Below are 18,062 nucleotides of genomic sequence, written 5' to 3' on the forward strand. Positions count from 1 at the left end.
CGATGTGAGGTTTTGGGGCAGGGATGTCTATGTGCACAGACTGTAAAGCACTCAGAGACAAATTTGTGAAATTGGGCTCTACAAATAAACTGAATTGAATTGATCAGTCATTAGTGATCAGTTGTTAGTGATCAGTTGTTAGTGATCAGTTATTAGTGATCAGTGTGACGTAGAGAGTAGAGACATTGGTTCCTGTTCCAGACGTTAAACATTCAGCAGCTCGGAGCCTAAACACAAACGCACGCTGTTTTATTTCTGTCTCTCGGAAGCAAAACAGAAAAGAGGAAGTAAAACGAGCTGCGAGTCAAACTTCATCCAGCCGGTGCCTCGACTTCCCCCAGAGGACTCACCCAGCTCAAACTCATGTGCACACATCCAGTGAGCATTGTGCATCAGCCCAAAAAGATGATGAGTCGGAGGAGGTCACAACAATTTCACCACCCAAGAAAATCTAGAGACTGAACCTTGAGACTGAACCTAGAGACTGAATCTAGAGACTGAACCTATAGACTGAACCTAGAGACTGAACCTAGAGACTGAACCTAGAGACTGAATCTAGAGACTGAACCTATAGACTGAACCTTGAGACTGAACCTTGAGACTGAACCTAGAGACTGAACCTAGAGACTGAACCTTGAGACTGAACCTATAGACTGAACCTAGAGACTGAACCTTGAGACTGAACCTTGAGACTGAACCTAGAGACTGAACCTATAGACTGAACCTTGAGACTGAACCTATAGACTGAACCTTGAGACTGAACCTATAGACTGAACCTATAGACGGAACCTTGAGACTGAACCTAGAGACTGAACCTATAGACTGAACCTATAGACTGAACCTTGAGACTGAACCTATAGACTGAAACTAGAGACTGAACCTAGAGACTGAACCTAGAGACTGAACCTTGAGACTGAACCTATAGACTGAACCTAGAGACTGAACCTAGAGACTGAACCTTGAGACTGAACCTAGAGACTGAACCTTGAGACTGAACCTTGAGACGGAACCTTGAGACTGAACCTTGGGACTGAATCTAGAGACTGAACCTAGAGACTGAACCTATAGACTGAACCTAGAGACTGAACCTATAGACTGAACCTTGAGACGGAACCTTGAGACGGAACCTTGAGACTGAACCTTGGGACTGAATCTAGAGACTGAACCTAGAGACTGAACCTATAGACTGAACCTAGAGACTGAACCTATAGACTGAACCTTGAGACTGAACCTAGAGACTGAACCTTGAGACTGAACCTAGAGACTGAACCTATAGACTGAACCTAGAGACTGAACCTATAGACTGAACCTAGAGACTGAACCTATAGACTGAACCTAGAGACTGAACCTATAGACTGAACCTAGAGACTGAACCTAGAGACTGAACCTTGAGACTGAACCTAGAGACTGAACCTAGAGACTGAACCTAGAGACTGAACATTGAGACTGAACCTTAAGACTGAACCCTGAGACTGAGCATAGAGACTGAACCTAGAGACTGAACGCAGAGACTGAACCCTGAGACTAAACCCTGAGACTGAACCTTGAGACTGAACCCTGAGACTGAACCTTGAGACTAAACCCTGAGACTGAACCTTGAGACTATGCAGAGAACACGTTGAGCTACAGCCGGCAGAGAGTTAGCTTAGCTTAGCATAACGACTGGAAACAGGTGTAAAAAAGAGCTAAGCAGCAGCTCTGAAGCTCAGTTATCACCTCGTTATATTTCGTCTGTTTGCAGGACGTATTAACGCGTTGATGAGTTCTAGAGGTGCAGACTGTGTCGCGCCCGGCTAGCTGTTTCCAGTCTTTATGCTAAGCTAACTGAACGAGTGCATTTCTCAAAATGTGGAACAACGTCTTTAAATAGAAGTCCCCTTAAAGATTATTATTAATAGAATGTTCTCGAGACAAATTAATTGGAAACAAAAGTGAAAATAATTGTTAGTTGCGACCTCGTTAGTTAATAAACTCTCTCAGTCCGACACTTATAGACGCAGAAGCTAACCATGTTAAGACGGCGTTAGCGTGCGTAGCAGAGCAGCGGCCTCCCAACTAATGCACACGGGAGAGCGGCTTCACTCAGTCAGTGTTAAATGCAGCTCTTTAAATAAGCTCCTCCCCCCCGCCACGGAGAACGGAGCACAGTTGAAATAAAATAAAATAAAACGTCAGCACAAATTAAACAGACGTCGGTGGGTTTCCGACGGCGCGGCCCGGCGCCCCGCGGACCCGGGGAAATCTAAATTCTAAAAGCGGCGCTCTATGACCTCGTTGGTTACCGCGGCGCCGCAGCGTAGTGACAGCTCGCTGACTGCTTCCTGTCGAGAGCCTCGTCTCGCTCGCTCTGAGGAGAGCGTGAGGTGCTTCGCTCTCTGGATGTTGAAAGAAACATCACAAACAAACTAAATGGTTTGCTGCACACACACACACACACACAGGTCTGACACCACCCCGACACCACCGCCCCTTCAGCTCCTTCGCGGAGGTAAACAACGCAGGACGTGTCGCTTGTTTCACGACCGTCTGTAAGGACTAAATGTTCATTTCTTACCCCGCTGGCGTTTCATGGAACAAGAAGAAGCTCCTGTCGTTAGGGAACAAAAGAGCCGTATGGAAAAAGAACAAGTGCACACACACACACAAACACACACACACACACATACACACACACACACTCACACACTCCAGTGTCAACACAAGTAGTCACAAGCCTGTGTTTCCGCCCTATCAGCTGTGACTGTGCGGCGGCGAGGGGCGGTTACCTACCAACAATGTGACGAGGAGGGGAATTCCTGTAAGGCTCAGGAAGAGGGGGGAGGGGCAGGTGGAGGGGCGGAGCCTGCCCAAACAGAGCAGGCCGGGTGATGTCACTTAAACCGGCTTTGGCGCCCTTCAGGGGATCCTTCCACCTCGCTCCGTCCCTCTCGCTGGGAGAGGGGGAGGAGGAACACGGGCCAACTGCCGGTTGCCCAACAGCTCAGTCACCGGCTGAAGAGCCACAGCTTCTGCTCCACATCCTCTCAGCACAGAGGTCACAGAGGTCACAGAGGAGCAGCTACATAGATGTGTTGTGCTGATATAACATAATAATATATGTATATATATATACATACATATATATATACACATATACGTATGCATCTATATACACACACATGAGCAACAAAAACACATTTTTCACAGAAGGGATTTTATGTTTTAGATGCTTCTATTTGTTGAGAATTAAGCAAGTGTGTGTGTGAGTGTGTGTGTGTCTCTGTGTGTGTGAGAGTGTGTGTGTACTGATGTGTGTGTCTGTGTGTGGTTGTGTTTGTGCATGTATGTGTGTGTATGTGTGTGTGTTTGGTTGTGTGTGTGTGTGTGGTTGTATGTATGTATGCATCTGTGGGTATGTGTGTGTGTTTGGTTGTGTGTGTGCATTTGGTTGTGTGTGTGTGTGTGTGCATTTGGTTGTGTGTGTGTGTATGTGTGTGGTTGTACATATGCATCTGTGTGTGGTTGGTTGTGTGTGTGTGTGTGTGTGTGTGTGGGCAAAACAGTCTGGAAGTGACTGTGAAAGCTGCAGAATTGTTCAAAGTCAACAATAGCTTGTGCTCCTAAGATGGGGGTGGGGGGGGGGGGGTCTGTATGTCTACCCTCACTACACTGGACTAAAGGAAGCTCCCTCTGCTTGGGGTTCGGTTTAGTCATTTCGGGGACGTTCTGAGGGTTTTTACAGTTACAACTAGAACGGGCACTCGTTAGAGCGCATACCTTCGCATATCACAAGATTGGGCATTGAATTATGAACATTTTGGCATTAGTTGCATGCCAATTGGACAAAAATGTATCGTGCTATGGTAAAAAAAAAGATTTTGACCTTTCCATGACCTTGACCTTTGACCCGATTGATCCCAAAATCTAATCAAATGGTCCCCGGATAATAACCAATCATCCCACCAAATTCCATGTGATTCAAGAAGATTTGACCTGTTCATGACCTTTGATCTTGACCTTTGACCCGATCGATCCCAAAATCTAATCAACTGGTCCCGGATAATAAACAATCATCCCACCAAATTTCATGCGATTAGGTTCAATACTTTTTGAGTTCTGCGAAAGATTTTGACCTGTTCATGACCTTTGACCTTGACCTTTGACCCGATCGATCCCAAAATCTAATCAACTGGTCCCCGGATAATAAACAATCATCCCACCAAATTTCATGCGATTCGGTTCAATACTTTTTGAGTTTTGCGAATAACACGCATACAAATAAATAAATAAATAAATAAATAAATAAATACACGGCGATCAAAACATAACCTTCCGGCATTTTCAATGCGAAGGTAAAAAGAGGTTCCCGAAAAGAATCAGCTGAATATTCACACAAACAAGGATGACCGGGCAGATTCTGCAGCGTCACCGCCAGGTCAAAGATGACACACACGTCACAGGCAGAGACTCAACAGCACGCTCTGTAATTAGAAGCCGAAGCGACAGCTCGGAGTCACTGAGACGACGGCCTCTGCTATTTCTTAAAAATGACCTCAGGAGGGATCACCGGGGACGCTGCCCATGGACGTGTTGGTGGAGGTGGAGGATGCACCGCGGGAACAATCAGTGTTCATGACGGCTGAACCGGAGATCATGCAACAGGGCCTGAATCAAGTAATCCAGCTAGTGCTCTACCCCATTGGGCGTCCATTGGGTTAAAGCTGGAAAACACACACACACACACACACACACACACACACACACACACACACACACACACACACACACACACACACACACACACACACACACACACACACACACACACACACACACACACACACACACACACACACACAGTGTAGGGGGGGAACGATGAATAACAAAGCAATAGACCCTGTATTGAAAGCTCCCATCATAACCTTCTTGTCACTTTCCTCAGAACCGCACACGACCACCACAATCACACGTCCCTTAGTTCATCCGGAAGGAGAGGAGCTTTTTTGGGGTAAAAATACTTCAAACTTTTATCAGAAGCAAAATTTCAAACTGCAATTTGAAACCAATGTGCTTGAGTCCAGAAAATGTATGGTTCCTTTTCAAAAAACGTCATATATATATATATATTAGGGCTGTGAAACGATTAACATTTTTAATCAGGTTAATCACAGGTTTCTGTGGATTAATCATGATTAATCACATATATACATTTACAGGGCTCTCAAGACAGGCAAGAGCTCCGAGAAGAGGGGGGGGGGGGCAAGTGACTTTTTTTCGTCCAGATGTGCGCGCGCACGCCGGCATCCGAGCTCTGCGGCGCGCGAGACGGAGATCGGAGTCGTGTTAACGCGACACGTAGAGACAAAATGACATGCTGCTGGTTAGAGACGACCAACAACAGACGGATTGGAAGCTCATTCTGCGCATGCGTTAAATGCGTTAAAAAACAACAACTAGTTAAACCTGTAATTTAATTAACTGAGTTAACGCGTTATTTTTCACAGCACTAATATATATATATATATAAAAATCAAATAACATCATATATATATATATTTTAAATAATGTCATGTATATATATCAAATATTATCATATATATATATATATATTGAGTTTGACCAGAAAGTGTATGGTTCCTTTTCAAATAACGTCATGTATATATATATATTATTTGATGTATATATACATAAATCAAATAACATCATATATATTTTTATATATAAATATATATATCAAATAATGTCACGTATATATATCAAATATTTTCATATTTATATATATATATTAGTGCTGTGAAAAATAACGCGTTAACTCAGTTAATTCAATTTCAGGTTTAACTAGTTTTTTTTTTTACGCATTTAACGCATGCGCAGAATGAGCTTCCAATCCGTCTGTTGTTGGTCGTCGGGACGAAAAAAAAGTCACTTGCAGAATGAGCTTCCAATACACCACTTCAATCTGAACTCTGTCCGCTCTCATGCAGACGGTCTGTTCATCGGTAATGATCCTTCCGCAGGTTCACCTACGGAAACCTTGTTACGACTTTTACTTCCTGTAGATCAGGGGTCTCAACACGTCGATCGCGACCTGCCAGTCGATCGCGGCGTAGTGTCGGTAGATCGCATGACATTAAAAAGATTGGCCCGCCCCCTGACATGTTCTCTATAGCACGTCTTTGTTCTTTTATTAAACTAAACTAAACGTCTGTTGTTGATCGTATCTCCACAGCAGCATGTCATTTCTGTCTCTTCGCGTTGCGTTAACACTTATCGATCTCCGTCTCGCGCGCCACAGAGCTCCGTGCGCGCGCATCGGGACCGAGCAAAAAAAAAGTCACTTGTCAATCTGTCCACCTGTCCGGGCCGGTGAGGTTTCAGCTTTGCAGCGGTGTCCCCGCCGTCCCTTTCGTCACGGCCCAGTTCATGAAGAAAACCCACACAGTCAGTTTGCCTCAGCAGCTGCTAGAGGAAGACTAGAGGCCTTTAGATTGTATCATGGTGGAGTTAATGGTTGACAAACAAGAGAAAATGTTCTGTTTAACCCTCCTGTTACCTTTACATTTACTAACATATTTTACCCTCGGGTCAATTTGACCCCAGCAATTAAAACCTCCAGAAAATTATTAGAATTAATATTGCTTCCCAAGTTTAAGTGTGAGGTACTTTATGTTTGTTTGTTGACTACCTAAATAGCCCTTTAAATAAATAAAAAAGTTGATATTTCTTATATGTTTGACAGTGAAAAACAGCCTGGGGTCAAATTGACCCCAAAGAACACCGACATTAAACATTGAATGGGGTCAAATTGACCCGAAAGGTAACAGGAGGGTTAAACATTCTGTTTAGGATGAAGATGTATTAATGTTCCATATGGAAAAAAACTGCTAAATAACTGCTGAGTTGCAGCACCATTGTAGAGAAGAATGTATAAATGTATATATCTGTCTTTTGTCATAAATCTCTATGTTCTCACAAAATATACCGAGAATATCGGTAATATGTGATTAATCATGATTAATCCACAAAAACCTGTGATTAACCCGATTAAAATTTTTAATCGTTTCACAGCCCTAATATATATATATATATACATATGTATGCATTTAAAAAGAATATATCAGTCCCAGGTGTACTGATATTTAAGGTTCATAAGCTTATTGTATGTCAGCAAAATATTGACAGCAGGAATTTTACTTGTCGAATATTTTGTAATCAAAATATCAGAGTAATGTTACCGATGTGAAGGATTTGAATAGTTGCTCCACAGCTGCTGAAATTCCCGAGGAGCCTGAACGCCACTTATCACCAGAGACACAGTCCCCGCTCACAGGCGTCGGTGCAGCCGTGAGTCCCGCCGGGGGAACCTCACACGTATCTGGCCAAGAAGTTTCATCCGCTTGAGAGATGTTGTTCTCCGATCTCTGGATCTAATCACCTCCGCGCTGCGGGAGGAGAAACGGTCGCAGCCTTCTCCTTCTCTCCGAGGAGGCGAGACGCCTCCTCATCAGATCTGGAGCTGGTGATGCGGAGGCGGCGGGGGGACGAAAGGCAGCGGGCCCGGACAGGAAACACGGATCTGACCGCAGGTCATTGATCATGTTTCAGAGCAGCGGTGTATCCGGCTCAGGATCAGCTCACGTCTCCGGGCTGCCTCTCAGCGGCCCTCCTCCCTCCTCTTCCTCCCTCCTCTTCCTCCTTTCTGCCGTTTCCATTGCAAAACAGCCGTGGGCCTCCCGGTCCACCGCCTCCCACGGCTCACTCCTGAGGGGAGGAGCCGAGGTGTTGAGGGCTGTTGTGAAGCGTTGCTCGTGGAAACACGAGAGACGCGTCGTGACGGTTCACCGAGACTCACGTCTGCCGTCGGGAAACAAAGACGTCTTCATTATCTCAGCCGTTCAGAGAGAACGAGGCCATGAGCAGGAAGCTCCTCCAGGGGCCACGACTCACCGGGAGGAGCCGCGTGTCACACAGCGTGTTACACAGGGTGTTACAGTGTGTTACCACAGTGTGTTACACAGAGTGTTACAGTGTGTGTTACCACAGTGTGTTACCACAGCGTGTTACACAGTGTGTGACACAGTGTGTTACCACAGGGTGTTACAGTGTGTTACACAGTGTGTTACCACAGTGTGTTACCACAGTGTGTTACCACAGTGTGTGTTACCACAGTGTGTTACCACAGTGTGTTACAGTGTGTTACCACAGTGTGTTACCACAGTGTGTTACAGTGTGTTACCACAGTGTGTTACCAGTGTGTGTTAGTGTGTAACACAGTGTGTTACCACAGTGTGTTACAGTGTGTTACCACAGAGTGTTACCACAGTGTGTTAGTGTGTTACCACAGTGTGTTACAGTGTGTTACCACAGTGTGTTACCACAGTGTGTTACAGTGTGTTACCACAGTGTGTTACCACAGTGTGTTACCACAGTGTGTGTTAGTGTGTAACACAGTGTGTTACAGTGTGTTACCACAGAGTGTTACAGTGTGTTACCACAGTGTGTTACCACAGTGTGTTACCACAGTGTGTGTTAGTGTGTAACACAGTGTGTTACCACAGTGTGTTACAGTGTGTTACCACAGTGTGTTACCACAGTGTGTGTTAGTGTGTAACACAGTGTGTTACCACAGTGTGTTACAGTGTGTTACCACAGAGTGTTACCACAGTGTGTTAGTGTGTTACCACAGTGTGTTACAGTGTGTTACCACAGTGTGTTACCACAGTGTGTTACCACAGTGTGTTACAGTGTGTTACCACAGTGTGTTACCACAGTGTGTTACCACAGTGTGTGTTAGTGTGTAACACAGTGTGTGACCACAGTGTGTTACAGTGTGTTACCACAGAGTGTTACAGTGTGTGACCAGTGTGTTACAGTGTGTTACCACAGAGTGTTACAGTGTGTTACCACAGTGTGTTACAGTGTGTTACCACAGTGTGTTACAGTGTGTTACCACAGTGTGTTACCACAGTGTGTTACAGTGTGTTACAGTGTGTTACAGTGTGTTACCACAGTGTGTTACCACAGTGTGTGTTAGTGTGTAACACAGTGTGTTACCACAGTGTGTTACAGTGTGTTACCACAGTGTGTTACAGTGTGTTACCACAGAGTGTTACCACAGTGTGTGTTAGTGTGTTACCACAGTGTGTTACCACAGTGTGTTACAGTGTGTTACCACAGTGTGTTACCACAGTGTGTTACCAGTGTGTTACAGTGTGTTACCACAGTGTGTTACCACAGTGTGTTACCACAGTGTGTGTTAGTGTGTAACACAGTGTGTTACAGTGTGTTACCACAGAGTGTTACCACAGTGTGTGTTAGTGTGTTACCACAGTGTGTTACCACAGTGTGTTACAGTGTGTTACCACAGTGTGTTACCACAGTGTGTTACCACAGTGTGTTACAGTGTGTTACCACAGTGTGTTACCACAGTGTGTTACAGTGTGTTACCACATTGTGTTACAACAGTGTGTGTTACCACAGTGTGTTACCACAGTGTGTTACCACAGTGTGTGTTACCACAGTGTGTTACAGTGTGTTACCACAGTGTGTTACCACAGTGTGTGTTACAGTGTGTGTTACAGTGTGTTGCTACAGTGTGTGTTACAGTGTGTGTTACAGTGTGTTGCTACAGTGTGTTGCTACAGTGTGTGTTACAGTGTGTGTTACAGTGTGTTGCTACAGTGTGTGTTGCTACAGTGTGTGTTACAGTGTGTGTTGCTACAGTGTGTGTTACAGTGTGTGTTACAGTGTGTTGTTACAGTGTGTGTTAGTGTGTTGCTACAGTGTGTGTTACAGTGTGTTGCTACAGTGTGTGTTGCTACAGTGTGTGTTACAGTGTGTTGTTACAGTGTGTGTTACAGTGTGTTGTTACAGTGTGTTGCTACAGTGTGTGTTACAGTGTGTTGCTACAGTGTGTGTTACAGTGTGTGTTACAGTGTGTGTTACAGTGTGTTGCTACAGTGTGTGTTACAGTGTGTGTTACAGTGTGTTGCTACAGTGTGTTGCTACAGTGTGTGTTACAGTGTGTGTTACAGTGTGTTGCTACAGTGTGTGTTACAGTGTGTGTTGCTACAGTGTGTGTTACAGTGTGTGTTACAGTGTGTTGTTACAGTGTGTGTTAGTGTGTTGCTACAGTGTGTGTTACAGTGTGTTGCTACAGTGTGTGTTGCTACAGTGTGTGTTACAGTGTGTTGTTACAGTGTGTGTTACAGTGTGTTGTTACAGTGTGTTGCTACAGTGTGTGTTACAGTGTGTTGCTACAGTGTGTGTTACAGTGTGTGTTACAGTGTGTTGCTACAGTGTGTTGCTACAGTGTGTGTTGTTACAGTGTGTGTTGCTACAGTGTGTGTTACAGTGTGTTGCTACAGTGTGTTGCTACAGTGTGTGTTACAGTGTGTTGCTACAGTGTGTTGCTACAGTGTGTGTTACAGTGTGTGTTACAGTGTGTTGCTACAGTGTGTGTTACAGTGTGTGTTACAGTGTGTTGCTACAGTGTGTTGCTACAGTGTGTGTTAGTGTGTGTTACAGTGTGTTGCTACAGTGTGTGCTGCTACAGTGTGTGTTACAGTGTGTTGCTACAGTGTGTGTTGCTACAGTGTGTGTTACAGTGTATGTTACAGTGTGTGTTACAGTGTGTGTTACAGTGTGTTGCTACAGTGTATGTTACAGTGTGTGTTGCTACAGTGTGTGTTACAGTGTGTTGCTACAGTGTGTGTTACAGTGTGTGTTACAGTGTGTGTTACAGTGTGTGTTACAGTGTGTGTTACAGTGTGTTACAGTGTGTGTTACAGTGTGTGTTACAGTGTGTTGTTACAGTGTGTGTTACAGTGTGTGTTACAGTGTGTTGTTACAGTGTGTTACAGTGTGTGTTACAGTGTGTGTTACAGTGTGTGTTACAGTGTGTTGTTACAGTGTGTGTTGCAGTGTGTGTTACAGTGTGTTGTTACATTGTGTTGTTACAGTGTGTGTTACAGTGTGTGTTACAGCGTGTTGTTACAGTGTGTGTTACAGTGTGTTGTTACAGTGTGTGTTACATTGTGTGTTACAGTGTGTGTTACAGTGTGTGTTCCATTATGTGTTACAGTGTGTGTTAGTGTGTTGTTACATTGTGTGTTACAGTGTGTTGTTACAGTGTGTGTTACAGTGTGTGTTGCTCTCCTGGAGCTGCTCTGAGGCCCTCTCTGGTTTCTCTCTCCCTGGATGCCACCACACACACATCTGCTTGTATAACTCATTCAGCACATACACACTGTAGTGTGTGCATGTACACACAGAGGGACATGTTCCAACAGAGGCCAGAACACACAGCCGTATGTGTGTGTGTCGACCAGCGAGGCGGTGAGAGAGCGCGGAGCAGTCAAGCTGTGAAACAACAACCCAAATATTCATGTATTCTAAAGAAGCCGTCACGTAGCAACACTGACCTTCACAGAAACGTCTGAATGAAATGCATGACCGAAGCTAATGTTGTCCATATGACATAGTAAGGGTGCAATTAACAATTAAGTTCATCATCTCATGTATTCAATGAATTGTTTGGTCAAGAGAGTCTCAGTGAACTTCTTGACTCTCACATGGATGTCTCTGGGTAACTCGCTTTGTCCAAAACACCCAGAATCCATTGATCTACGACCTCATTGAAGTCAAACAGTCTGCTATTAAAACAAAACTCAACAGCAGCTTTTGACCTCGGGTATGGTTCTGATGGACGCCGCGTCTTCCTCTGTGGCGTTATTGTTGCCGTCCACCTCCACGCCATTCACCGCTGCTCCTCACTGCTTCCCTCCGCCGTGGTCAGTGGGCCGGAGGTTACATCACCACAGCGAGCTCCAGAGACATGGCGTCCCCTCACTGACCCCTCCCCCAATGTCCCCACCTTGACTTGTCGTCCTCCTCCCTCCCTTCTGCCTCTTCCCCTCCTCCTCATACTGGTAATTTGTGATATTGGGCTATTCAAAATAAACTGAATTGAAAAATTGAACACTCCATTTTCAAATGTTCTCCCTCTCTCGTCTCTTTCCTACACTCCGTCTCCTCCGATGTTTATCATCAGAACCAGGAAGCCAACAACACGCGTGTGTATACTCACATGTTCACAGACAAACATATCAATGCCGGTCCTAATTTGAGCTGCAACTAACTATTGATTCATCATTTTACCAATACAACAACTTCACTGAGCCGAAGATAACCTCTTGAGATGTTGTGTTTGACCGACAGTCCAAAACTCAGATGTTCAGTTCATGACCATCTGAAACACTTCTTTCAAAATATTTACAAAAACTGGCAATGTACAGCATGTTCAGTAATTAATTTTTTAAATATATATATATATCAAATATATTCTATATTTGTGAAAAAAGCTTATATATATAAATATATGTATATATATATATCAAATATATTCTATATTTGTGAAAAAAGCTTATATATATATATAAGCTTTTTTCACAAATAAACAACACTTTAGACTTGACAAAGAAATGAAAACACACTAAATATCAAGTTTGATAAAGTGTAATAAAGCAGCTCTGTCTGACCTCTAAAGCACTGGAACCACGACATAATCAATACATGATCGATAATATTATGTTTTTTAAGTTGCAGCTCTGCTCTGAACATTGTTTTTTTTCATAATAAGAATAATAATAATCAAGATTTCCAACAAACTTACAAATCTACAAAAAACAACTAAGAAAGTTTTCCGGCTTCCACTTACGACCCCGCTCCTTCATCAATATTGGAAGTCGGTTTATTAAAATAAAACAGCTGGTGCCCCTAAGCTATCAGGATGCGGCACGGATGAATTGTTTTGGTTTCGTGGACTGAAGTGAGGAGCGTGGCGGTCTCCTTATTGCTCCTCACGCAGAGCTGATGCTATGTTCCTCATTTCCTTAACGTAAAGAATAATAACACGATGTTCCCTCTTTATTCCAAATAAATGTTTATTCTAAAGTTGTTGTTGCGGTTTTCGTTAAGTGCAAATTGAAAAAAACAAAAACAGTGGAAACTTATTGCGACTGAGGAATCCTGCCCCGCGGGAGGATTGGCGGAGGCAGGACGCTAATGAGATGACGCATGTGAAGAAGAGCGGAATGTCATTACGGAAGAATTTAACGGGAAGGACAATTAACTGAAAGGATGTTTTGCGAGAGAAAAAGTCCGGTGATGTCACGGTGTGAGGAGGAACAAGTCACAAGTGTTGCGTAACGGCAGCAGCTTGTGTGCGGTCCTCGAGCTGCACGTCAGCTGCCTGGACGAGGAGCGCTTGTTTTAGGACCCAGGACGCTGACTTTAGACCAGCAGGTAGTTTAATCCAGACCCCCAAAACAATGTGAACAATCCGGATAAATATAAATACAATTTACGGCACACACACACACACACACACACACACACACACACACACACACACACACACACACACACACACACACACACACACACACACACACACACACACACACACACACACACACACACACACACACACAACTCATAGAAACAAACACTCCGAGCAGCGCGACAGGAAGCGGAACACAGAAAGGAAGTCAAAGTGAAACGATGCAATGAGCCGGGAGAGAAAGAGAGAGACGCGAGGAAGACAAGTCGTCCACACGGCCGCGAGCAACCTGTTGCCCGCTGCCTGCTACCTGTTGCCCGCTGCCTGTTGCCCGCTGCCTGTTGTCTGTTGCCCGCTGCCTGTTGCCTGCTGCCTGTTGCCCGCTGCCTGTTGCCCGCTGCCTGTTGCCCGCTGCCCGCTGCCTGTTGCCCGCTGCCTGCTGCCTGTTGCCTGCTGCCTGTTGCCTGCTGCCTGTTGCCCGCTGCCTGCTGCCTGTTGCCTGTTGCCCGCTGCCTGCTGCCTGTTGCCTGCTGCCTGCTGCCTGTTGCCCGCTGCCTGTTGCCTATTGCCTGTTGCCCGTTTGTAGCCTACCTGTTAGCCGGAGAGAGTCCACACTTCCTCAGAAAGAGCCGCTGCCGGCTGCTGCTGCTGGTTTCTCCTCCCGGAGTCACTTGTGCTCTCCAGGAGAAGGAGAGGAGGAAGAGGAGGAGGAGGAGAAGGAGGGGGGGACACCTGACATTCCCGACCCAGAGAGACGCACACAAAGCCGGGCACTCTCCCGACTAATAAGCGCTGGCATTCCTCTGACTCCCGTCTGTCCGTAGAGGGTGGAGAGTAAAAATAAAATAAAAAGTCAAAGACAAATGAGAGCGCAAAGCCGAGCATGTGTCCTCCTCTCTCTCTCTCTCTCTCTCTCTCTCTCTCTCTCACTTCTCACTCCTGTCTGCTTTCCTCCACTGTCAGTGCAGCAACCACGCTTCCTCCTCCTCCTCCTCCTCCTCCTGCCTGTTTGCCTTTGTGTTCCTTCTTCCACCCTCCCTCCTTCTCTCTTCTCCTCTCTTCCTCAACACATTCCCTCTTCTTCAAACCAGGGAAAGCCCTCCCTGCCAAGCAGCAGTGTTCCCTCTCCGAGAAAAAAAGAGAAAGAAAACAAAGCGGGATGGAGGATCTAAAAACAGCTCTAACTCCTCCGTAACTCACACACACATCAGATTAGCGGCTATAAACCTACGTGTGGCGCACGGCCCGCGAAGGCTATAAATATACTGGGGGGGGGGACCTGTCTCTACATCAGCAGTGAGTAAATAAAGGGGGGGGGGGGGTGGCGGGGACTGCCAGGTGTGGATGTCATGATGATGTTGAGAGATTTTTGACTCTAAATCTGCAGATTTGGGATCTGAACTGTGTTTATTTTTTTATTTTTCTGACCAATAGCCCCAAAAAACATCAAAAGACATTCAAAAAAGTTTTTAAAGAAAAGAATATGACTACATCATTGTTTAAACTGATGGAAAACTGCAGTGTCTTTACACACAGAGTCACTTCTGATCAATATAAGGCCTTCAACGACCGAGAGGAACCGTCGGAGTAACGTTGGTTGCTTTCTTCCCGACTCGGAGGTTCGATACTCGTCCTCGTCGGTAACAAAGGAGTCCAAAACGGCGAATTAGCATTTATTTGTGTTTTCTGTTTGTGTATGGAAAGAAAACAGATTAATCTGCTAATTTAGGGGGTTTGTAAACGCTGGTGATAGAGCAAGGCTAGCAAATGTTTCCAGCCTTTATGCTAAGCTAAGCTAACCACCTCCTTTTGAACTCTGAGTTACTCTAACCATTGTTCAAAGGGTAACAATAACCCTTGTATCTTTGGGTAACCTTAACAATAACCCTTTTATCTTTAGGTAACCCTAACAATAACCCTTTTATCTTTAGGTAACCCTAACAATAACCCTTGTATCTTTGGGTAACCTTAACAATAACCCTTTTATCTTTAGGTAACCCTAACAATAACCCTTTTATCTTTGGGTAAGTCCAACAATAACCCTTTTATCTTTAGGTAACCCAAACAATAACCCTTTTATCTTTAGGTAACCTTAACAATAAGCCTTTTATCTTTGGGTAAGTCCAACAATAACCCTTTTATCTTTAGGTAACCCAAACAATAACCCTTTTATCTTTGGGTAACCCTAACAATAACCCTTTTATCTTTAGGTAAGCCTAACAATAACCCTTTTATCTTTAGGTAACCCTAACAATAACCCTTTTATCTTTGGGTAAGCCTAACAATAACCCTTTTATCTTTGGGTAACCCTAACAATAACCCTTTTATCTTTGGGTAAGCCTAACAATAACCCTTTTATCTTTAGGTAACCCTAACAATAACCCTTTTATCTTTAGGTAACCCAAACAATAACCCTTTTATCTTTGGGTAAGCCTAACAATAACCCTTTTATCTTTAGGTAACCCTAACAATAACCCTTTTATCTTTAGGTAACCCTAACAATAACCCTTTTATCTTTGGGTAAGCCTAACAATAACCCTTTTATCTTTGGGTAACCCTAACAATAACCCTTTTATCTTTGGGTAAGCCTAACAATAACCCTTTTATCTTTGGGTAAGCCTAACAATAACCCTTTTATCTTTGGGTAACCCTAACAATAACCCTTTTATCTTTAGGTAACCCTAACAATAACCCTTTTATCTTTAGGTAACCCTAACAATAACCCTTTTATCTTTGGGTAAGCCTAACAATAACCCTTTTATCTTTGGGTAACCCTAACAATAACCCTTTTATCTTTGGGTAAGCCTAACAATAACCCTTTTATCTTTGGGTAACCCTAACAATAACCCTTTTATCTTTAGGTAACCCTAACAATAACCCTTTTATCTTTAGGTAACCCTAACAATAACCCTTTTATCTTTGGGTAAGCCCAACAATAACCATTTTATCTTTGGGTAACCATAACAATAACCCTTGTATCCCTGTTGATATCAGCGCTACAGGTGAGGATGCATGTTTTCTTTATCGCTCACCCAACTGGATGAGACTAATAACAACACACACACACACACACACCATTAGACAGAACAACAACACATCCAATGCTGAGACTCCAGTTAGTCATGCCATGCACATGATAAAAAAATAATAAATCAGAGCTGTGAACAATGCCCGGATTTTATTTTACAAGACACACCTGAACCAGATGAGTCACATATTGACGCCCTGCAGGTTCTCACACTATTTCACACAAACACACACACACACACACACACACACACACACACACGTATGTATTTTGATAAAATGTGTGTTTGGGGATAGCCGCCGGCGTTGCTTAACGCTTCGACTGAAATCAACCAGAAATGGGAGGTCTAAAAATATCTCTGCTTCGAGGAGGAGAGCCGTGGCTCAGAATCCCCCAGTCTCCCCCGCCCGTGAGGCATCGTGAAGCCCCCCCCCACAACATCTCTTCCCATGGCAACAGCGGCTAAAGGAAGAGATGGCTCATGTTACGCAAGAGGATAAAGCTCTGCCAGCAGGCAGGCACCCCTTCCTCCCTCCTCTTTCTCCTCCTCCCACATATGTTCACAGCCTCCTGATTAACCCTCCTTTTTACACCCTCAACTCTGGCGCTCTGCCATCCTCACCATCTTCGCCCCCCTTTCATTTCCCTCCTGTTACCCTCTCTTCTCTTCCGAGGCATTTCTCTTTGACCGTGGCTGCAGAAGCCTGATGTGACCCCGTGGTTTCCCACCGTAGAGCCGCCGTCCCCTCTGCTGGGTCAAGGCGGCTTATATCGTTGTGACGCCACGCCAACATCCTCCGTGGCTCGAGTGGTGACACGTTCAACAATGCAAAAGGTATCTCGAAGACGCATTGGTTCAGGGTTGTCGAGGGCGACGGCTCGTCACACCTCACCGCCTCAACTTGTCACTGCGCCCTCACAGCACGGCGAAAGGTGGTGGCGGCCGACAACCTCCTGACCCCGCTCCAAATAGAACTGTGCGAACGTCTTTAAAACATTGATCCGACCTCGCCGACCCTGCTCGACCCTGCTCAACCTCCCCCCCCCCCCCCCATGACTCACACCCTTTTCAGGGGGAGGGAGGGGGGGCGGCTTTCGATCTTTCACCATCGACCCGCCGGAGTCCACGGGGTCGTCGGGCAGCCACGGACAAACTCCTCTCAGTCTCTTATTCTCTGACCTGAAGATTCAGGCACAAACATTCAGGAATGGTTCTTTGGAGGATTTGTGATGGGGCAACATGTATTAGAACAAATGTAGATATTTATTGTTGTTGTTTATTTCTCTCACTATTAATTGTTTACTCAGTCATTAGTCAAGCAGAGACAATAATACATTATATGGCTCCAGCTTATATCTGTGTATATATATATATACAGTATATACAGGACTGTCTTAGAAAATTAGAATATTGTGATAAAGTTCTTTATTTTCTGTAATGCAATTAAAAAAACAAAAATGTCATGCATTCTGGATTTATTACAAATCAACTGAAATATTGCAAGCCTTTTATTCTTTTAATATTGCTGATTATGGCTTACAGCTTAAGAAAACTCTAAAATCCTATCTCATAAAATTTTAATATTTCCTCAGACCAAGTAAAAAAAAAGATTTATAACAGCTGAGTGTTTGTCAAGGCTCAGGAAACCCTTGCAGGTGTTTCGAGTTAATTAGACAATTCAAGTGATTTGTTTAATACCCTACTAGTATACT

General features: G+C 44.5%; 1 protein-coding gene across 5 annotated transcripts in view; it reads right to left on the bottom strand.

Annotated features, from left to right (window-relative positions):
- The window catches only part of hivep1 (HIVEP zinc finger 1), a 53,726-nt gene that overhangs the window by 19,540 nt on the left and 16,124 nt on the right, over window positions 1-18,062 (bottom strand). The window contains exon 1 of one of the 5 annotated variants that reach the window (XM_056414367.1): window positions 7,415-7,516. The exons of 3 other annotated variants lie outside the window; for them this stretch is intronic. In XM_056414367.1, coding sequence (XP_056270342.1) covers window positions 7,415-7,484 — 70 coding nt within the window. In that variant the 5' untranslated portion in view covers window positions 7,485-7,516. Of the gene's footprint in view, window positions 1-2,554; window positions 2,634-7,414; window positions 7,517-18,062 lie in introns of those variants that run through there. One more of the 5 variants, XM_056414400.1, reaches the window with a different exon arrangement.

Source organism: Pseudoliparis swirei, chromosome 1 (assembly GCF_029220125.1).
Source record: "Pseudoliparis swirei isolate HS2019 ecotype Mariana Trench chromosome 1, NWPU_hadal_v1, whole genome shotgun sequence".
Classification (NCBI taxonomy): domain Eukaryota; kingdom Metazoa; phylum Chordata; class Actinopteri; order Perciformes; family Liparidae; genus Pseudoliparis; species Pseudoliparis swirei.